This window comes from Anarrhichthys ocellatus, unplaced genomic scaffold (assembly GCF_004355925.1).
Source record: "Anarrhichthys ocellatus isolate YVR2014 unplaced genomic scaffold, GSC_Weel_1.0 scaffold60, whole genome shotgun sequence".
NCBI lineage: Eukaryota > Metazoa > Chordata > Actinopteri > Perciformes > Anarhichadidae > Anarrhichthys > Anarrhichthys ocellatus.
This window is the reverse complement of record NW_022280090.1, coordinates 815,153-838,158: the sequence shown is the minus strand read 5'-3', so window position 1 is coordinate 838,158 and position 23,006 is coordinate 815,153. Positions and strand designations below refer to the sequence as shown.

At 40.7% G+C, this 23,006-nt stretch overlaps 1 protein-coding gene across 10 annotated transcripts in view; it reads right to left on the bottom strand.

Annotated features, from left to right (window-relative positions):
- The window catches only part of rap1gapb (RAP1 GTPase activating protein b), a 94,221-nt gene that overhangs the window by 35,829 nt on the left and 35,386 nt on the right, over positions 1-23,006 (bottom strand). For 8 of the 10 annotated variants that reach the window (XM_031871817.1, XM_031871819.1, XM_031871809.1 and 5 more), the window contains one exon: positions 12,853-12,888. Coding sequence is in view for 6 of the 10 variants with exons in the window: in XM_031871809.1 (XP_031727669.1) it covers positions 12,853-12,888 (36 nt within the window). In the remaining 4 variants the exon portion in view is untranslated. Of the gene's footprint in view, positions 1-3,941; positions 5,243-12,852; positions 12,889-23,006 lie in introns of those variants that run through there. The other 2 variants (XM_031871818.1, XM_031871820.1) reach the window with 1 other exon arrangement.

Here is a 23,006-nt window from a genome sequence, read left to right as displayed (position 1 = left end):
TAAAGTTGAATAGGGTGATAAGTCCCTTGTGATTACAAGGAATCACCTTTTTCCCACTTCGCTGTAGCCCGGGGTCATTCTTAATTGGAAATCAGCCATTACTAATTTCAATGTTATCACTGAGAGTATATTCATCATGCAATCAACCAGCATGCAATGGACAAGCCAAAATGTCTGCAATTACAAATCCCTAATGTGTGAATAATCTTACAGCAAAAGCACAAACTTGCTCTAATTTCTCACTGACGAAGAGTTATATAAATGACCAACTGTTTTTATTAGGATGAATTAGATACTCTGGTGTGTCCTAATGAGCTTTGGACCTGGTGACTGGCACGGGTCAGTCCTGTGCACAGCAGCAGCCAGGTGGCAGGGTCACTGTGTCACGTCAGCTGGAGACACATCCCAAGCAACAATTAATTAGCCGGCTGAAACAATGAGATAGGCTGTTGTTTTGCCAAGCTGGACACACACGATCTCAGGTAAAAGGTTCATTCTTCAGTCCCATGTGATTAACTAGCGTTTACAACCTGGTGGACGCAGACAGCCAAGAGACAAACAGAGAAAAGGAAAGAGGTTTACGTCCCTTTTGCTCTCCTTTGCAGAGCAAAACACACGCCAATGTGAGTAAAAGATCCTCGACGATCTGCTTTTATGGACCGAGTGTGCGGTCACTAGCACAAACATTTATGGTCTCAATGTTCTGACTGTACATTCATCTTCCAGCACCTCTTGCTCTGAGGTAGACACACTGTGCACCAAGCTCCTTCCTCTTTGATTTCTCCTCACGGGTTAGTGGATTTCTTATTACAGTTGCTACAGTTGTGTAAATCTGTCACCTAGCAACATCACCTATCTCCTGAATCACTGAAAGACGTTCCATTTGAAAAACAAACCCAAAAGGTACAATGCAGGATGGATGTTGGCATAAATTGATTGTTTTACCAAACTTACGAGTCATCTTAAAGGAAAATGCCATTTTTAGGTGGCTGACCAGTTTGTATTTAAAATGATGAGTTGTATCATTTGATCCTTTGCTGAGGAATACATATACTTAACAGTATATTGCACATGAACGATATAAGCCGACTATAATCATTCTATTCTGCTGCATTTCACAATGCCGTCTGCAATCATGGATTGTAAAAAAAAGTATTTTTAAGCAAAATTACCGCAGTTAAATACAATTTTTTAAGTTACAGTTTTTTTTTTATTTTCAACACATTTTTAATCACCAATGATCAATCAAAGTGTTCACATGAAGCACTACATTAAACAATCCACCAGGGACACACTTGGCTATTTATGTTGGTCGACCATTAAGTGGACTGGTGGACTATGAAGGTTTTCATGTTAGAATCATGTGTTTTAATGTACATTTCTGGCAGAATAAGGTTTCTAAAAATAGACACAAAGCATTCTGAAACTAAATCCGCCCATGAACCCTATGTGTTGCCAGCAGCTGCCTCCACGGACTGCTGGGTCATGAGCCCTGATAAGACTCAGGTTTCTGAAGTCCAATCATCGCTCAGGTTGGAGGGGCACCTGCAAATACAAATGAGTTGGGCTGAACACTGAATGCTCTGCGAACTGAATTTAAAAAATGCATTTGAATAGCATGGGTCTCAGAGAGCAGAGGGCCAAGGTTAGTCAGATACAGCAACACAGTTGAACCAATATTTTACATGTTAAGGGTGAATGTATCAACTGCACAATAAAATATGAGTTTCCTCTGAAGAAATGTGTTGTAATCTTGCGACTGATAACTATTACTTCTATCTCCCTGACATATTTAGTTTGCTGACATGGCTGAACAAAAAAGATTTTACTTTCCATGCAAGAAAAACAGCACCAGATGTTCTGCCGTATGGCTGTACATTTGTGATGATTCATGCCTAGTCATTACCCATTAGCCTTAGCATGCTGTCGACCACAGGGAAAAGTAGAGATTTATTTTGAGAGGTGGGTAAGCTGGGTTTCTCTGATCCAATAATATGTACATGAGTAAATCATCAGTTTATCAGTTGGTGTTAGCCCATAGGGTTTAGCCCCACAAAGTCTAACCAGAATAACTGCAGTCAGCTGAAAGTCAGGCTACCAGCATGCGTCAGTATATTCGTCACTGCAACAAAAAAACAAAAAAAGCATCATTGGGTTACAAAAAGATATGTTATAAAACCAAATAACTGAAAAAATTAAAAAGAAAAAAAAGCATATAGAGACAAAGAATTATGAGGTCAATATAAAGGCTCAGCGGCAGAAATCCTCAAAAGTAAATACTGTTGACCCCCAGGCTAAATACTGGCTGACTGCTGCATGTCTGCCAGCTCAGCAGATACCTTGGCTTCTTTGGCAAACAAAAGATAGCCTCAGGCACCGCAAGGGTCAGATATCATCGGATCGAGTGCTGTTAAAGATTACCAAATTGTTTGTTGATTCTGATTATATAACTATAATTGACAGACAAAAACAAATGTCACCGCCGTCCTGGAACCAGCCCTAAACATAACTTCTAGATGAGCCGATCACTGATATCACTCTGAGCAGCATGCATGTGAATGAATTACAATATAAAATGTCTCTTATCAAGTTAGCTGCTCCAAATGTTTAAGCTTGTTCCTCCACAGCTTATTTTCAACTTGTAGTTGTGACAAACTACGAGTCTTCTTCACTTACGCTGACGAACTTATACACTGATGAGTGAGTGTGTGTGTGTGTGTGTGTGTGTGTGTGTGTGTGTGTGTGTGTGTGTGTGTGTGTGTGTGTGTGTGTGTGTGAGAAACGTTATTGTCGGTGCTGCTGTGTGCCGACCTAAAACTACAGCACGTGTCAATTTGTCCGACAAAAATGACCGGAAATATGAGATAAAAACCGCCCTGTGCATCTCTACGATACTTCCAAGACAACTCCCTCTCGCTTTAGCAAACAAACAAAGACAACATAAGAAAACAACAGCTCTGCTGCAGCATGCTTATCACCCAGTGATCAGTCGGTGACTACAAGTCGCCAGTTAGGCTACAACAATACTTATGTCAAGGTTAATATGAAGACTTCTGTCAGTATTAATCTGTCAACGTTATTGCAGCCTGTCGGCTTCTGTTCAAAAGACTGAGCTAAAAAAAAAGAAATTATTTGAAAAAACTTGTATTTTTCTTGATTTCTTGATGTCACTAAAAGACAGATCCTGGAGTTGCTCCAGCAAGAGTGAATTGGGGACTTTGGCAAAGCTCAAACTTTCAGACATTCTGGCATATTTTTGCCTCGATAATTGTTGATGTGGCCACCAAATGAAGCTAGACTAAATCTGAAAGCTCAAAGCAAGCTGTGAGACGAGAAGTTATTTTTCATTTTTCTAATTAATTTTCATTGGAGCAGCTCCAGGTTTTGCCTTTCAAAGGCAATATACATTAAATTCTTGCTCTGGGCTTCTATTCATTGAGCTATAAAGAAATCTGAACAAACAGAACATTCAGAAGTAATGCTTGGCTGCATCTTCCCTTTGACCAGCACCCCCCCCCCCCCCCCACCACACACACACACACACACAGTCTGAGAGAGACAAGTACCCATAAACCCCTTAGCTTCGCAGGTCCACTTAGTAGAGAGCAACTAATCTGATCAAGTACAGCAGCTAATGCACAATGAAAGCAGAGTCATTTACTTGATGAGATGCCAGTCAGACGCTTCCTGGGTGGACGAGATAGAAAGGGAGAGAGAGAGAAAAAGAGAGAAAGTTCAAGGTCTAGAGTGAAAAAAGGATCAGCTGGAGACAGAGCTCAATAACAGGCAGACTCCTAGCTGCTTGTATCGTGTGTCTGTTTTTTTTCTCTTATCTGTCTGTCTTGTATTGACAGATAAGAGAAAGCTCTCTCAGTTTATCCATATTTCAACAGTTTCTCCCAACAAGCGCAGCGCCCTCCGTCTACCCAGTCCATGCTTACCTGACTGTAGTGCTGCCTCACTTGCAGCTCAGTCTGCTCCCCTCAACAACTTGGTGCTCCTCTACGTATCGCTCCCTCCGTGTGTGTGACTCAGCCTCTCTGTCGTCCAACACCTGCTGTCGGGGATCAGCCTCTCTCCTGCCAGATGATGCTGAGAGCAGCCCTCCCTTTCCGTCCTACCCACCCTGTCTTCCTCGCTCCCTCTCCTCCCTTTCCTCACATCCGCGCATTCTCCTGGTTGTTTTTATTCTGAGGCAAGCACAAGCGCTGCTTTCTCTCTAACTCCTGCTCTCTCTCTCTGCCGATGTCTCCCCCTTTTGTCCACGTCTCGACCTCCCCTCTTTTCTCTTGATCCGACTATGACGGAGAGCTGCCCGTCCAAGCTGTGGGTGTTGCTTTGCTAAGCATTTGCCATAATGCTGTAGCCGGATGTCGGCTTGAAAGCAAAGTTCTCAAAAAAAAAAAAAAAAAAGAAGCGACATAAGATCATCTGAAAGAGTGACATCGATTCTCTCTGTCCCATTATCTGCATCACTCTGACAGCTTGTTCCAACATCACAAAAGCCCTTCTGCAGAAATTAGCCCAACCAATCCCGTTGTTCTTTTGACACATTAGTGGCAGGCAGTTTGTTGAAAAGCTCTCAAATGCTGAAGTGCAGATTTTGTAGCATACTCATTCACAGTGTAGAAAATCACGTGCTCAGCCCACAGAGGAATATGCACAGGTCAGTGTTGTCCAATGTATTACTGAGTGATCATATTTCCATAATCCTCATGCAGAAGACTTCACTACACATCACGTGCGCAGTCACAAAAAAGGAATTCACATAATTTCAATGCCAGTCGCCTGTTCATGTCCACCTCTCTGCACCGCTATCTACAAATACGGATTTCAATTTTAAACCACTTCATCATGCGAAATAAGTCCAACGTACATTGTAGCAGCTCTTAGATAGACGTTCTCCTACTCCATGTCCACAACAAGAGTTGGTGTTTTCAGATTAAAACGATGATTCAGGATGCATCACATAAATGTGTTTTCAATACTCAATGCACTTTTATACAGGTCGATCCCACATATACTCCATGCAGGTGAAAACAAAAGCTAAAAAAAGATCTGCTTACAATAAATGATACATTCCCTTACCAAACTGTATCAGAGAGGTTCGCGCTCCAGAATCTCCTCCCTCCTCCTGCGGCTTTGCTCTGACACATCACCTCTGAAAACAGATTTAGCTGCTTGCTTGGGTTACAGTCATAGTCCTACCAAAAGTACAAACCTGCAGCAAATGTAGTGGAGTCAATCGATAAGCCATGAGGCTGCAGGCCCTGAAACAAACCCATGAGGGGATGTGAGCCAAGCCTCTTGGCGGCATGTCGGCTTGTCCACACCCTCGTGTGTTTAATATTACAGGTTGCCCAGAGCTAGCACACAAGTTTCCACCGTGAAAGAGACACACAAAGCCTGTATTCTACCCATTTACTGCTCAGGAGGTTCTAGGTTACAATGGATACACGTACAGGTAAGCTGCTCTACCACTCACCCCGTAAAGATAGTGTTACCCCAGAGAGGGCAGGGAACACCTGAACCAGGTTGAGCTCCAACAGTTGCAGGTTAAGCACAATCAATGGGGTGTGGCTGGAGATGAAAGAGGATTTTTGTTTACATGGGGGCAGAACAAATTGGGTCAAGAAGAGGCTCACCAAACAAATGATCAGTATTTTATTCCAATTTAGTACATGGGAATTCAGAAAGATAGACTTTAGTTTAGTGAGTTACAGGCAGTGGAATCAGATTTGGGATTCTTTTAACTTCTGGATAAACAGGTAAGCACAATCGCAAGCTGTATGGGAATCCTTTTGAAGAGTCGGTGCGACGACATTAAAAGACAGCTGGATCAGGCTGATCCAAGAGCAAATCCCATTTTATATTTCACTCTGTCAGAGTATTCTGTAACTGTATGCATTTGAGTGGAGACTTATGCAGGCCAGTACTGAACACAAAAAAGAATCAGAGCTGCAGAAAGTGAAATTAAAGAGAGGGTTTTTTTGGCCAGTAGCGGCGCAATGGAGCAGATCTACATTTTTTTTTGTATTGTGCATGTGCACCAGGATGCACATTCGAAAAGAGGCACAAAATTACTTTCTATCAAAAATGTAATATTAACATGTGTAGCCTTTGGGTGGGAAAGGAAGGATTCAACACAACAACCGTGTTGTCAGCACTCCCAGAACCCCACTGACTCTCATAATTACCTTGCTTTAGGGTGGCCCTCTCTATTGATTTTGGCAGTGATAAACCTGGAACCAAACCGAGAGAGAAACCACAGGACTGTCAGTGGGGCAGGTAGCATATGGAGGAAAAGCTTTAACGCATCCACAGTTCACCAACACAACAATTGCCTGATTTCCTGTCAGGCTGCACTCAAAGTGTTGTCTTTTGCACTTTACATTTATGTTATTTTCGTGGTTTTAATAAATCAAGGTTTTCGTGTATGTTAAATTTGAATGTAATAAAAAAAAAAAAAAAGATCAAATCAGATAAAATCTTTCATTATATAATCTTGTGACTTAATTCTTATTTCCTATTAACTTGGCAAATAAACTGCAACAATGGACTTGTTGTAGCTCCTGTATAGCTTATCTTGTTCAAGGCTGCAGTGGGCCTGGACTTCATCCCAGCATGCATTGGGCAGGCTACGGTCTCCCTGGACAGGTTGCCAATCACACAGGCTTGTACATTCAGACAATCACGATAACGTTCACACCAGCTTTATAATTGATGGTAGTACCAGCAATTATAAAGCTGGTGGTAGGTGATTGCTGGTTAAAATTTCTGTAAAAATCACGTGCTGAAGCACACAGCATGATTAAATTACACGAAAATCATCAGGCTGGTTTGACTTTGACATTATTTGTGGAAGAGAAACTAGTCTTCTTGTGAAAAATATTGGCTCTAAGGAACACCGAGATACATTATATATTCAATCAACTTTAACGACACACAAAAAACAACTAACATCATAATATAGCATCAGAAGTTATTTCTTAGTAGATCAACTAAGATAAAGCTTTCAGAAACACAGCATTCCTTAAATTCTGAAAGCATTTTCTCATTCTAAATTGATTGAATTGGGGAGTGGATTGATCCGAACCCCACTCTGCGGTGTTTCTGAGTGCCCCAGTGACTAACAGGGTGATTACAGTCATTATGTGGGCATGAAGGGCTGTCAGCCGCTGCTCCAGGAGGGCACGCTGGCTGCTGAGTGAGGAGCACAAAAAGAAGACAAAACAACAACAGCACAGCTGCCCTCAAGCAGAGACTAAAGCAGAGAATGAGAAGACACTGATATGCTCATGAAGAAAAATAGTTGAATAAGAGCTCTTTTGTTGGCCTTGATGCTGCGAAATGCATTCATGGCTTTGTGGGAAATGAACAAAAGTGAAACTATTCTCCTCTTCTGACCGCAAGTGTTTCTCAGCCATGATGCGACTGTCATTTGGAAATCTCCTCATCGAACACGTCTTCACCATTTTCAAGACAAAAGAAAGTGCCACATCTGCCTTGCCTTAGAAATGGGCTTCGAGACTTCTAGTTGACAACACTGATTAAATACTGTATATATAATCGTACAAATGTGACGAAGGATTTGACAGTTCTATTCATGAACAACACTTATAAATGCCACGAAGCAAACCAGATATGCCTGAGCGAAACAATCGTACTGTCCTGTATGAATCATACCATTTCGCTCCCTGTAATCCCACTGAGTGAGGGATGCACTCTGATTGAAGAGTCTCCTGAACTGAGACTTAATAAAGTTTGATTACATGGAGTCGACCTCCTGATAATGTGAACTGGTTACAACTTCAGGCAACATTACAACCCTCAATAAGTCTGAGCTTTTCAAGTAATTAGCTGAACACATCTATGTTAAGTGCAGAGCCTTATAATCGGTGTATTTCATAATCTGTATGTAAATAGGGGAAAATACCTTTCAATATAAAGACAGCAACAACAACTCTCTGGCAAAGTACCTTATTATAATCTTGCAATTTAAAGTTTGGTAAGAGGGTGTAGAGAACTTTAAAAAGATCTTAACGTGCACGGCTCTTTTCTCATCTATGGCAGCTGCAGTCTAGCATGTATTTAACTGAAGAGGTGCACCGAGTAACAGTCGAACCCCATCTGCTAAGTTTACCTCCAAAATCACCGTGCTGCTCCCTGACTGTGCCCTCTGCATGACCTGCATCGCCAGACCACGTTGCAGCTGCATTGGGTCATGTTTTTCTTCAGTGAACTCACCCGAGGACTGGACACACCCGTCTGGGTCACAGCATGGGGTCTCTCTCCTGCCTTGTTTTGATGCTGGCGAAAGAGCACACAGCCAGTCCGTCGACTAGTAAACCCAAAGCCCCGGTGCTTTTTACCCTCCATCAAACTCAGACACTCTGAAAGGATTTTGTTCTGTTATCGCTGTAAGCCTCTAGAGATGATTAACATTAGTCAAATTCATTTCATTATGCAAGATGTAAATAATAACATAAGGGGTTTCATAAAATAACTTTGGAAGGGGTATATTGTGTAATGTTTTCAGTACAAAAGACTCAAGCTAAAGTGAAATATTTTAGGATTTTTAACTATTTGGCACCATCATGAAATTAGATTTGATTATTGTAGATCTTTCAGGCACTGGGATGTCACTAGACACACCTTTGCAATGGCAACAAGGTTGTGAAGTAAAATCCAAATCTATTGTGTGGGTATGCTGTAGATGAGATATGTGTGAGCCACAATCTGCTGTAAATAAACATGTGTGCAACATGTAAATACATTGGTTGGCCTTTCCTGACAGAAGTATCTCTGCAATTCATTGGTACAAATCTGAGGCAAAGCCTTTTAATGTTCAGATGTGTGTTATTATGTGGTGATAGCTGATTGAACTTGCCTGAGGCTCGTGATCTGTGATCCAGGAGGAGCCACAGCTGCGTTTCCAGATGCCTAAATTCTCAGAACTGATTGGCACAATAGCAACATGCAAATGTGAAAAGAGGAAATTAAATGTTTTATCTATTATTAGATTATGGTGATATTTGGGTTTAAAATGGGAAAATCTGATCACTGACTCCTGAAGTGGGCTGTGATGAAGTTGTGTAATTTATGGATTGGACTGAAACTTTATAATGTGAGAAAAACAACAAGTAACATTGGGGGTGGGGACAGAGGGGTGAGGGGACAGAAGCTGCCTGAATGAAATCCAGTAATGCTAACTCCAGGCAAGGGTATCATTCTTAATCAGCCGTAGAATCCACTTCAATCAGTGTCAGTTGAGGCTGAAATCAACTGTGCAGAGCAACAGAAAGTCCAGCCAAGTGTCAGTCTGGTAGAGAAGACTAAGAGAACACGTACACTTGTTGATCCTTAGTAAGAACGGGGTTTGGCAGCCAATGAACTTACAGAGTTCCACAACATCATTTCGTAATTGGACTTCTGTGGAGTGAGGATTTGGAGGAATACACAATGGAAATAACTGGTGCCCATTGCTAAAATGGAATTGTGTTTTAAATTCTGTCCGGGATGTTTCAATGAACATTTTAATCAATAAAGCTTGATGCAGTGGGCTGCTCAGCCATTAGATCTCAGTCCCATTGGGAAACAAGCCATCCAGGCTGTTTTGGGCCTGGGGGTGCAACGCAATATAAAGAAGGCTCCCCTAATATTTTGTTCATATTTTGTCTCCATTAAGAATGTGTTATATAAAGTAAACGGCTTGTTTGTCCTCATGACAGTCGAGCCATGCCCTGACTGAGTATACAAGCATTGCTCTGCTGCTCTGCCTATTGAGCAACAGCTGACTACTCTCTCCTCACGACACCGACTCTTGTATCAGGACCGGCCATTAACAGCAAGCTGAAGAGGCACAGATGCCCGATTAGAGGCCTCTCCGCCCACTCTCTCATCGTTCAACACTGAGGACCACTTCATTACCGCCCAGCTCCTCATGTCAGTCAAAGGGCTGCTCAGCCTCATAGCTCTGATACTGCGAGGCAACATACATACCTCCAGCTGTGCACATACATAATATACCACATTCTCTCAAAGAGGAGCCCCTTGAGGGGCGTCCCTAACCAAACAAGTTAATTAAGAAACTATTTCAATTCATAGTTAGATTACAATGGAAATATTGTCCCTGTTGTTCCCCTTTATAAGCTACATCGCTAGACACTAATTTGAATTCTAATGCTTTCCCCAATTGGTGCGGAGTCAATTTGTTTGAGGCAAAAATTGCATCCAGATTCCAGGATGATAATTCTTGCAGAAGTGTCACCTGAATTCATTCTGGCCTCCTTATTGAAGCACAGCGTGGGGTTTAGACTGAGGAAGATAAGCACCACCGTTAATGAGTTAATGAGCGGTGAATTGGGAACGATGTGCCGTGAGTAGCTCTGCACCGTAAACCTCATGGAGATCAGCTCCTTGTCCAAATGAATCAGGGCTATTCGATCAACAACAACAGAGAGTGTTTGCGTGCCAAGGCTGGATGATGGAGACGTTTGTACTCGGCAAGAGACAGAAAAGTGTCCGTCCATGCACGCACGCACAAACAAACACACCTGCGCCTGGCTGGTTGAGGATAATGTTGTGATGGATTTGAAGCAGTGGCACATGGCAGGGGATCGAGGAACTGACACCGGGGTTTTGAAGCCTCTGTGGTAAATCTCACCAACGTGGTACCGTTCCTACCCAACACAGTGCAACAGGCTTGGTAACAGATATGGCGAGAGTCACTCACAGACAAAGCTAAGACATGTCCTTATTAAGTCATAAACCTTTTCTCAACTCATCCAACCAAATTGGAACAGAACCAACTGGATTTGAAAAAAGAAAGAAAAGAAATCACTCCCAGTGCCAGAAGAGAGAGACATTATTAAATAGTGTGTTGTGGATACTTAAACTTTTTAATCAAGTGCAGCCGGAGACTGAGTACACAGTTGGTATAATGACTCAGTGATTATAATCAGAGAGCTGTGGATCGTTAGCCCTGAGACGCTATTAGCATGCGCTTTGCGACAGAGAGAAAACTGAATACTCGTGATGAAATTCAGCGGGAGTCTGAGGTTGTACTCTTCTCTGATGAGCCTAAATCATCCTTGCACCTTCAATTTCCCCTTTCCAGTATACCCTCCCATTGTCCTTTCCAGACTCATTATGATTCTGGTTTTTACGAGTCTGTGGCCCATTTGATGTATAATGATGAAGCTTTTTTTTTCAGCTGCTGGCGAGCTGGCTGAAAGCCTTGTAAACAAAATGCCAAAATCCATCTGAACAAAAGAATACAATATATCGCTTTGTTCCATATGTCACACAGACATACACTCGAGAAAATTCAATTAAGATTTAGTCTCCCTCTTTTTATTTTCTATCTAATTCAACTCAGGGATGGACTGTGCCCAGTGTGAGTCTTCTGCTAATCACCATAGATAATTACAACCGGTATTCACCGTTTAGGGCAACATTGACATTGATTTGCTGCCTTGAATCTAGGGCTGAAACGATTCCTCAAGGAACTCGAGTAACTTCATTACTAAAATTCATTGAAGCAAATTGCTGCAGAATAAAAATGCATTGAGATTTCAATTTTGAATTCGAAAATATCATCACAGTTTGACGAGTTAAAACAATAGTACCTTTATAGCAGTAGCCCATCACACGTAAACCTTATTTTTTTTATTTGTTTGTTTGCATTTCAGGATTTGATTTATTTTAAACCCAGTAGGTAATATGGCACATAAATGTACCAAACGAGTTTAGTTAGTTCCATTTTTGTTTGCAAAAAACGATAGATATTTCTAAAAAGGAAACCAATTAGTTGTTCAGTCGACTTGTCTTTTTACTTTGTATATTTACTTTTAAGAAAAACATATTTCTTATCCGATTAATCAATTGAATCATCGGTAGAGTACTCTACCTTGAATCAATGCCAGAACAAATTGTGTATATTAGAATGCCTATTTATTAGTATAATATAATAATAATCAATAAAATATCACAAAGCTATACAAACATGGACTTGAATATAAAGTAACATAACTACAGCAGCACAAACAAATACGTGCTTGGTTTTATTCAGTGGTACTATCAATCTTTCTGGTCGAGACCTCAAAGGCATTTGCCTAACATGACCAGCTGGTGTGATACACATGCTTGTGCTCCCTGTCACCATCCATCTGCTCTTGTCCCTGTATACAGCCACACATTCCCTTTGCCATGCTTAGATACTACCATCATATATGCAGATGTCCAAAGTCATAAGAGTCAAGTGAGAAAATAATCTAAAGCACAATTGAGAATCTTATTACGAGCCAGGAAAAAGCCCAGGTTGAGATAAAGAAGTGGAAAGGGCTGCTTGTGAATTTACTGCTCTAAAAATAGGGGTCTTATCAGCCTTCACCTTTTTATACTATATCTCTACCCAGGTCTTCACATTGTCATCACTGTAAAAAGCACTTTTTGAGAATATTAAAATAAAGAGGCTTTCCTTGATCACAATACTTCTACCATCAAGTAACTGACTAACCAATAAATTTGATGGACAAACTGAAGTCTATCTTTATTCTCCTGATGCCGAGTCGTCTGGCTGTAAACGTCTGGAAAATGTCTTGTTTATTGCTGCAGCACACAATAGAAAATCATGCTGACAGTGAACATGGGTGGAACAGAAAGACAATTTGAAATCTGACATGTAGTTAAATAGATCGATATAATCCATGTTTGCTTTCAGATGATGAAATTGTGGTTGTTCACGTGGAAGGAATAGTCTTGAAGCCTTCCCCTCAAAAACTTCAACAGTTGGAAGTGCAACATTTGGGAAGAGAGTGTTGGGAGAATGAAACAAAAGAGAATACTCACCACAAGGTTCTGGTCCTGGAGAAGCTCTTGTCAACTCTAGAGAGAAACAAAGTGACAGTAAATCAATGGATGTATTGTTGACAAGCCCTCGGTGCAGCTCTACTCCTTCGTTCTATCATGTCGGACTGAGGGCAGCCAAAGTGACTCTCTATCGCCTCTTGAGGAAACCGGGTTGATCAGAGACTGGATCAAAACAGTATAATTGCGGACTGTAAAACTAAAACAATGAACCAAAAGATGGTGAAAACCCTCCATAAATCTGCAGAGTCGGGTGATAATTGGCCAGCCAGCCGCTTGCTAAGTCCATCCAGAGTGGGATTGTCTCAAAGATGGGAAGAGGTAGCTGGCAGATGTGCTGTGCAGGCAGGCACAATCCAGAAATGTGTGAATGGGCTGGTGGCCAAATAGTACAGGTTTCATATAAACAAGAGTCAAATATTGCATATGATATAAAGGTAAATTAAAAAATGTCAAGCTAGAAAGCATGTGGGATACATATATATATATATATATATGGAATTAATTACAATAAATGTTTCTGTTTGATGATTAATAACATAGAGAGAAGGAGCAAGTGTGTGCTTACTAGTTAAATGAACTGCTGTGAAGAAAAAAAAAAGGTAATAGGAGATTTAAAATGCACCCCTGTTGGTGCATTACATCTACAGAGAGTCTGTGGATTTTGTGTGGCTGGTTCTCTCTTTCCATTTACTCTGCATACTCCCACCCGGAACAATCCTTGAAGCGGCACAAAAGAAGATGCTGGAGTGTGGACAATCAATCTTCTGATAATCACCGCTTATCCATTCCTCCCCAGGGCTAAGCCAATCAAATAATTACCATCGATGCCTTCATGCTCATAGGCACTCTCTCCGTTCATCAGTTAAAACAACGACATGAAAATAACAAAGGTAATTGAAGCCATCCTGCTGACAGTCTACTTCAAGTGAATAAAGAGAGGAAGACAACTGTTTAAGTATATTGTGCACTAGCAATGTGTCAGGGAGCTCTGTGTGTGGTTACTGCTGGGTCATCTGAGTAAATTGTCAACCTCGAAGAAACATCCACAGTTTCATCCTTTCCAAAATTCAGTAGAGTGCAGATCTCTGCCAGGTGTGTCTGCAAAGTACTGCTGTATTGTGCGATACAACCTCCCGTCTAGACACCAATGGCGTCATAAAAAACACACTTCATTCAAACACAAAATGAAGTGTGTATATACGCAGGCAATCAGCTCGAAGTCATCCGATAAAACAAAATTAAACTCAACAAGCTGTCTGCCGGCTGAGAGGCTGTAACTGCTATGTGTACTGCTAGATTTATTAGCCGTTAGCCAAACACACCATTCAAAATAATAAAAGTGAGCAAACTGTTTCCCCCCACTGTGTCTGTGTCGCAGAGTACCAGCTGGAGGCCAGCTAAGAGTAGTGAGTGAGGGGTCAGCTGGCAGTCAATGTCAGTACAAAACAGGTAATAAAAGGTGTTTTGAGTGAAGTTACCAAAACCAGAAGAGGTCCTTGAGCATAACTGGCCAACCAAATTATTATGCAGTTTGGTGCAGCAGAATGCAAGATTAGCTGTGGACAGACACAGAGGTGCACACTCAGTCACTGGCAAGGACACACCAGCGATCGCATGATCTTCTGGCCGAGATAATGACAACTTAGACATGTGGAGTGGCATCTTGAGGGCTGAAAAACAAATATACCTGCTTTCCAGTCACATACAATATTCAGCCAATATCTGTTGACATTAAAGGAAAGACAGCGTATTCCTTTTCCTTACTTGGTCTCATGTAAAACCTTTTAAAATGATAAATCAGATTCCTGGCAATGCTTTACCCAAGGAGAGTTTTCATTCAGAGGCAACACTCACTGCACATCTCATGTGATTTACTATCACCCTCATAAAATATTCATACAACGGCATCTTATTCAGTTTTACGTTTATTTATTCATGCCAAGGAGAGTTTTGGAGGGATAAGAACTGAGTCAGATGGTGTTTTTTCCACATTAAGTGCAACTTTAAACCAGGTTTTAGCTTGAACATGCCCTCTTCACATATATAAAAAAAAAAAATTCAAACCCCAGACACAAACCCCGCCTCATCTCTCCACAGATTTTTCACTCATTGTTTTTAGAGCGCAGCTTAACAGACAGTTTATAACACTTACTAACAATCATTTTATTATCGATTAGTACGTCTATTCTTTTCTTGATTACATTTGTTATCTAGAAAATGTCGGGAAATTGTGACAATGGCCATCGCCTATTCCTGGCCCAAGGTGCCATCCAAAAATATTCAAATATATAATTATTACACTGTATATAAAGATGCAAATCCCCACAATTGAGTAGCTGGAACCAGTGAATGTTTTGTATTTTGGCTTGAAAAGTTTATTTTATGTCAATTCACTAATTAATTAATCAACAAATGTATTAACTCAAAAAAGGTGGATTCAAATCTGAAGGGGCAGTCCACAGAGTTTACACATGAACTTCAGTTCACTTCTCAAATTGATTTCTACTCCGGCTGTGAACACATTTGTATAATGTCCTCTGTGGCTGTGGATGGAGCTTTCCGGAGGTTGAAACAGTAACCCTGATGATGTCAGCTCAACTTACATTTTTTAACAAAAAGAAACCACGTGCATTGCACACCGGAAGAGTGGGGTTTAAAGGGAGTGGGTATTTAGGAGGCAAGGAGGGTCGAATGAAAGATGCAATCAAGTTAGATTTTGGTAAATATAGTTTGCGGTTTTTAACCCCTACAGGGAGCTAAAGGTCAGGATATGGCGGTCTGTTCTGCTTCGACTTTTACCATTCTTTGAAAATCTGACTCTTGTAAGTCCCCCAACATTAGGGAAGCGCAATTGCTAAATTGTTGGAATAGTCTTTTAAAGTTACTCTCAAAGGAGCAGTGGGTCAATATTTAATGGCATGCCGACACCATTGGGAGGCAGGATGGAACTAAGGGGCAGTAAATGTCTTATCTGTGTGTCTGTACATCCCTTTGTTTCTGCCAATTAGATAACCAGCCTGTTATTATCTCTGGCTCCGTCTCCCCACTCCTTCTCTGTCATTCCTCCCATCTCTCCTATTGAAGTATGTAAAAAAAATATTGGATAAGCTTGTATGAGAGACGATGGGATGATGTAAGAAATTTAAACAGTATCACCGCAGGGCGTCTAACATCGAACGTGTTATTTCATGAACCTGCTGCAGTGCGCGCTCTCACTCAGCCCTTGGTTCTGTCATTAGATACCACTCACCTTTGAGCAGTGACGTCATGCACGATGCAGGTGAGGCCTTTGCTCTGTTGCTGTGTTTGTTGCTCAGTGTTGAAAATGGAAATATTAGCTTGCAAGTCAGCGATACGGTTGGTGACTCTCCCCCTGCTGACACACGCAACAGTCTGTTTTGGTGTTAACAGTCCAGAGTGAGAAACATACCGTCGCATAAGCAAATACAGCTCCGTCTACTGCGCAGGTACTTGACTCCCACTCAGGGAAGGACACACAACTAGGTAGAAGGTGGTGTGTTATGACAATTCAAAGTCATTTCACCACTGAGCTTTTATATTTATATGCAAAGAGTTTTCAAGACATTTAAAGTAATTGCTCATAGCAAGATGAAAAAATAGATTAGCAACCTCACTTCACAAGAGCGAATTTCCTCGTGTCTGCATATTCTTATAAGCAGCTTAATTATCTCCCAGTGTATAAAAATGAGCTAAAACTACTGGATACTGTAATTAATCATTTTGTTATGTATCACATGAATTCCTCTGACAGCTAGGCTGATAGACAATAACTTACATTTAAACCCCAGCGAGCTTCTTTCTCAACCAGGAATAAAGAGACGACAGAAACATTGAGCTATTCAGACTAAAGCTCTGTGAATTATGTGCGAAATCCATACGAGACGCAGCTAAATGTATTCATCACGCTGTTTGAGGGGAAGCCCACCATTCAGAACAAGATTTTCAAGAGCACTTAAGTAATTAACCTACATCAGCACTCTTTCAATGCTGGACTTGATACATAATGGGCAGTTGTGAAGGTTCAGTCTGTGGGGTTCCAACAGTTAAGTCTGATATATTATAAACTGTGATTGACTTGAATACACTAGTTTTCTTTTCTACATTTCTCCTGTTTCCATGCAGTTCACTCTCACAGCAGGTGGATAACACATCAACTGAAACGGCAGTAAACCAGAATTTCACCAGCTAATTTAATTTTCAAGCTGCTACCATTTTATTTTTGAATAATTGGATAGAATTGAGTGCAGCTTTAGTAGAAGTGACAAGCAAACCCTTTAGGAGGAAAAGGCAGCATTTGGCTGGTTGTTGTGAAAGGGTGCAGCTTGGCAGCACTCAGATAATAAAAAACATTTTAAGCTTCTAAAAATCATGTTAAGAGTCAAGTCAACAGGACCGAACATTCACAGCACGAAAGCTGCCTTAACACAAAAGCAAAAGTTATAGTGGAGGGAATAAGAATTGAAATAAAGGTCTAGTGTCTAGTTACAAAAATCACAAGGTGTCATATTCTTTGACCAATGGCATAATCAAACAACCATGTGTCCTACTAAATGATGTTACTGAACTGCATCATCAATTACTTTCGAGGAAAATCAATCTCGGTTTTAAACACATGGTTAATGTCGGAAATTGAACCAAAACAAAAAGGCAACAAAAACTACTTTGTTAGGTTTAGTAAAACATCATACTTTGTCTTAAAATAAGTATGTTTTTATGTTATTTAAGTCATGTACGTAAATTTAACGTTTAACGTTGACTGTTGGTTTCACCCAAAGTGTGTGTGTGTGCGCGTGTGTGTGTGTGTGTGTGTGTGTGTGTGTGTGTGTGTGTGTGTGTGTGTGTACCAGAATTACTGAAAGAATGCAGAGAAGCAAACAACCAATGGCAAAAGTGCTTACAGAGCAAATAGTGTTCACCTGAGGAGGATTCGGAAGGTGGGCACTACACATCGACGGCAATATTAGCGGTAACGGCTGCATGAGCGCAGGGAAGAGCGGTGGCCATAAACTAGCCACTGGGGCACGCTCACATGTACTAACATACACTACAAAGCAAGCTTGGTCGGCCCGGCGATGTAAACAAAGCACCTCGGAGCCACGACGGCTTTTCGCTGCGTCCAACAAAGCGTAAGGGCAGCGATGTACGCTGAACCCAGCACCAAGCAAAAAAGGCCCTGGACTTCATTCTCTGTCCAGGTAGACTTTACTCCATTATATCTTTGCAAAGCATATAGTTGCTATAGCTGCTATGTTAATGCTCTGAATGTTGGATTTATTTAGTTCAACTCTTAATAACCTAAATAATACTTAAACATGTTTGTTTGCTTTGATGTTGCTTATTTATTCATGAATATTTAAACATGAACAACGGAACTATGAAACCTCATAACTCGAGGGGAGGTGACAATGATATAAATGATACAAAGGTATAAAACAGAGAAAATCAGCATATCCTCCCATTTAAGAATCTGGAACCAGGGAATGTTGTTCAAAAATGACTTAGATGTTTAATCAATTATCAGAATAGTTGCTGACTAAATTTTCTGTTGATTAACTAACTGATTAATTGACTAATCAGTGCAGCTCTAATGCAGATGTCTACAACCACCTCAAGTGTATCAGATCTATGAAAAACTAAATACATACAACTGAGCTGGTACAATGCCTGAAAATAAAGGTGAATTGGATGCACAATCACTCCATCCTCCTCCTCGACACCACCATCAAGTATAATACCTGCGAGGGAAACTGAAACAGCGCAGTGGGTTTTGTGCACCATCTTTCACTTGGCAGGACAGTTGCCAGATGTCTTCAGGCTCAAAGCTGACTTCACTCATCAGCAGAAAACCAGCCATCAATAATTCTAAGCCTGTGAAACCACCAGCATGCTTTCTCTAAATCTTCAGTCTACGATCACAACCTTAAAGGGATAGTTTGTAGGATTTAGGAGGAATTCATTGGCAGAAACTGAATGAAATATTCATTACTATGTTTTCATCAATGTATAATCACCAAAAACTAAGAAAAATTGTGTTTTCGTTTACTTCGAATAAATGCCCCGTGGGCGGCGTCCCCCATGTTGTACAGCCATGTTTCTACAGTTACCCAGAACGATAAGATCAAAGGTTTCGCATTTTTATGTTACCCGAAGGCCACCGTAGTTGTCCGACATGCTTGAAAGGGAGGGGTAAGCGGAGGGGTATTCAGTTTGATGCAATCTGCAACCTCACTACTATATCCGACACACTGGTCCTTTAAATCTCAAAATGGCAAGTCACTCACATCAAAGTACACGGTCGTAGGTTGATGAAGTAGGTTAGATGTTTTACTTGCTAGATAGTCAAACAAACATACTTGTCCGAAATGGAAAAGGTAGGTCTATTAAAATGAATAAATAAAATCAACAGGGATTAGACTGGAAGAAAAAGAAAAACTTTTCACTTTCCCGTTTGGACACCTGCATGAGGCACTCCACTTGCCCGAACGGTTTATTTACCTCAGGCTAGCGTTCAAGTGTTAATGTCGAGCCCTTGCCTTTGAGATTGTGTGGGGTGTTTATGAGGGGCATTGACCTTTTTGTTCTTGTGGTTAATGGATTTAAATACAAGTGTACTGAATATTCAGGTAGCAGACAATTTTTTAAATAGCTGTTCACCCAAACAGTCCTCAACCACTTTTTGTTTTTAAATCGTTTCGCCTGTAATTCACATAATTGCCCTCTCTGAATTTGCATGCTACAAAAACAATGTCACGTCAAAAGGAGGCAGTAAAATTGAATTAAATATATTGCAATTTCCAGTTGTTTTGTTATTGTTTTTTGCTGCTGTTCATTGGCATTTTGTAGAAAAAAAACTGTCATCTGCTAACGGCAATTTCTATTAAATTGTATGCGGAAATTATGCTGCAAGTAAATAACTTCTTCAAAGTAAGACACTGTAAGAAACGTATGCGGGTACTTTGATGGTCCAAGTCTGGGCTCCACCCATTTCTGTTTGATAATCCTCTCCCTCTTCTTCATTAGGCATTAACTTCCCTGGAGAGACTCCTTTTCTCACACAACACAGGGACACATTTTGTTGACATCTGCAAACAAACCAAATCTGTGAAGACACATTCAAGTGAGAAAGTAAAACGCTCATTTCTTTTCTTGAAACAAACATGCTAATTAGTTTCAGACAGCTGCATGCTTTCAAAGAATCCAGAGGCAGTGGTAGTTTAGAGATTAGGGGAAGAGGTCTGATACACAGTATCAGACCGATCATAGATGGAGAGGGGAATGTGGGGAAAGGTAAATCAATATGTAACACAATCCCTAAACCGGCAAGAGACTAAAGTATTAAACTGTTTCCGTGGAGCTTCTTTAGAGACAATTGGGGAGACTGTGTGGACAAGGACCTGCTGTAAAAGAGCTTTGCTCAGCCAAGCTACAAATCGTCCACTCATTTTACTGTTCTCAATTAAAAACTGGTCTAACTGATTTATGATTCCAGACATTCCAATCAAACCTTTACCCCTTAATGTTCAACACACCCAGGTTGATCTGTCCTACATGTCAGTGGTTTGCATGAAAAGTAGGGATTCATTAATCCAACCTTTTCTCTCCAAACACCAGATTCAGGCTGTTCTCCCACGTAATCATGAGACAGGAGAGTAGAAAGAGCGGCAAAGTCCGCATGAGGAGTTCATTGGGGTGGATGGGTAGGACTTTCCCACTTTCAACCACTTTATACTTAAGTAATGCCACTTCTTTACATTTTTTAACCAAAGACTGTACATAAAAAGTGGACGTAGTCACGGTGATATCATCCATTGGTTTGTGGACTGACGTTTTGAAGCCTCGAGTTCTACGTTTTTGCCCTTGCCATTTTGGTTTTTGACCGTTACCTTGGAAGGTAACCAAGAAGTTACATGAGAGGGTGGAGCTACAACCAAAAGCGGAATAAGACTTTATCAGGCAACCAAAAAGGTTACAATTAACTTTCATGAACTGAAAACACACTGTGAAAGGGTCAAGGTCGCAAGACAACAACATGGATAACTCCCAGACCGTGGTAGCAACCTGTCAATCACAAGGTAGTCATGCCCTAAAACATGCCCTGCTTTATCGTCTATTTTACTCTTAATCATAAGGTAACAAGTAATAAGTAGGTAATAAATCAGGAAGGAAAGTAGGGTCATTTTCTTATAGACTTCTATACAATCTGTCTTCCTTTCACTTTATAGAACCGGAGGTTGCCACCTAATTTTAACCCAAACCCTGTCTGTTCCTAAACCTAACCAAGTAGTTTTGTTGCCAAATGAGGTACTTCCATGCAGCAGCTTGAGCAGGCACACCGACTCCTTGTGTTGTAGAAAAAGAAAGAAAAATATAATAACTTTTTGTAAGATATCATACAAAGCGTTGTATGAGGATACGAAGCTAGATTAAACTCATAGGAATCCTTTCTATGTCAGGTAACATGAGGTCAGAGATTAGTGTGACTAAATGACTTTAACTGATGGTGAAAACAGTGAATTTTACAGTGACATTGACAAAGAAGCTGTATTCAATGTTGATAGGTCACGACGGGGCCAATACCTGACCGGAGGCTCTGACCTTATCTACAACTTAAAAGTTCATCAACATGAAATTCTCAGGTCATCACTTAAAATAACCTTTACACAAGAAATGGAATCCGCCTCTAAAGGCTAATTTTAAACAATATAATGCATTGTGTGTTTCAACTTAGAAATACCTTCCTCTAGAAACAAACAGTACTAATTATGAAATCCATGGACCTAAACAAACAGAACGTTTTGCAGTTATTTGAGACTTTCCCCCCATTTTAGGACTCTTGGTGGGGTTTTAAAAAGTGACTGCAGTTTATTCCAGTCCCCCCCCCCCGGCAGATCTGAACTGTCTGACACAGAATAGTTGAATCAATATCACCAGCTCATCAGTGTACAGTTGCCTGCTAAGACTAAGGAAATCCGTCAGGCATCGTGAAGAGTGACATCTCATATAGGTCCAACTCTGTGGGGTGGAGATTGGTGATATAACTCATCCTCAATTGACCAAAGCAGTCAATAATTCATATTTTTGTGTGATGATGTGATATTGCAAAAAAGACCTGAAATCAAGAAATATTAATGAAATACAAATTTCTAGAAGCTTTATAGAATACAATTTACCTCACGAGTTAGTTGAGAGCATGGGGGGGTGTGTGCATTTTTTAGAATAACATTTTTTTTTACTACTATTTCAAGAATCTCAATGCATATTTTGATAACAAAGTGGTTGTTGCCGTTTCAAAGTTGTCGTGCCCTACATAGCACCTCCTTGTCTACTATTGGTTGGCAGCATCTGCCTGTGCACTCCGGCTAGCTTTCAACCTGACTCCTACCACAAGAAATGTCAGAGTGATCCTCACGAGTGTTCAGATTTGGCAGAGCCCACGGGCAGCAAAACACAATATTCATTGCCTCATGATTTATAATGCACTGCAGCTCACTGCCCATAAACCCGACACTTTCCATGTCTCAAAGATTCACATTCTGACTTCTGCAAAATCATCACTCACATACACGAAAGACTGCGGCTATACAGAGTCGCATCCTTCCTCTTTCACACCCTCCGTTTAATCATGCTGATGAGACATTTAACTTATTCACTGCCACCAAAGTGAAGCTAATTGCTCAATTTCACTTTCCTCACAGTGAAGTACACATAGGAATCTCTTCTCTTACAATTACCTCACCACCAACATTACAGTTTTCTTTCTTTCTGCAAATGACGCACCATTATTACGATTATATGATGAACGACCAGTGCTTTGTTTTCAATGAAAAGGTCCGCCGATTTATTGATCATTTTTGGATAACTTGATTTACCACTGCGACTGAGTTATCCCCTCAAACTACCAGCGGATTTACAGTACTCTATGATACATTAATGTAAGTTTAGCAACTTCTGAAAAGTTGCAGGAACAGGTCACCATGACCGAGACAATCAATCAATCATCCTGATGAAACAATCACATGCACTGAAGCGATCTCTTTAACCTTTCCCTTTGTTGCTCATTATGACAGCATTGATGGCTATAAAGTGTAAATTAGGAGAGCACAGTGCTGACA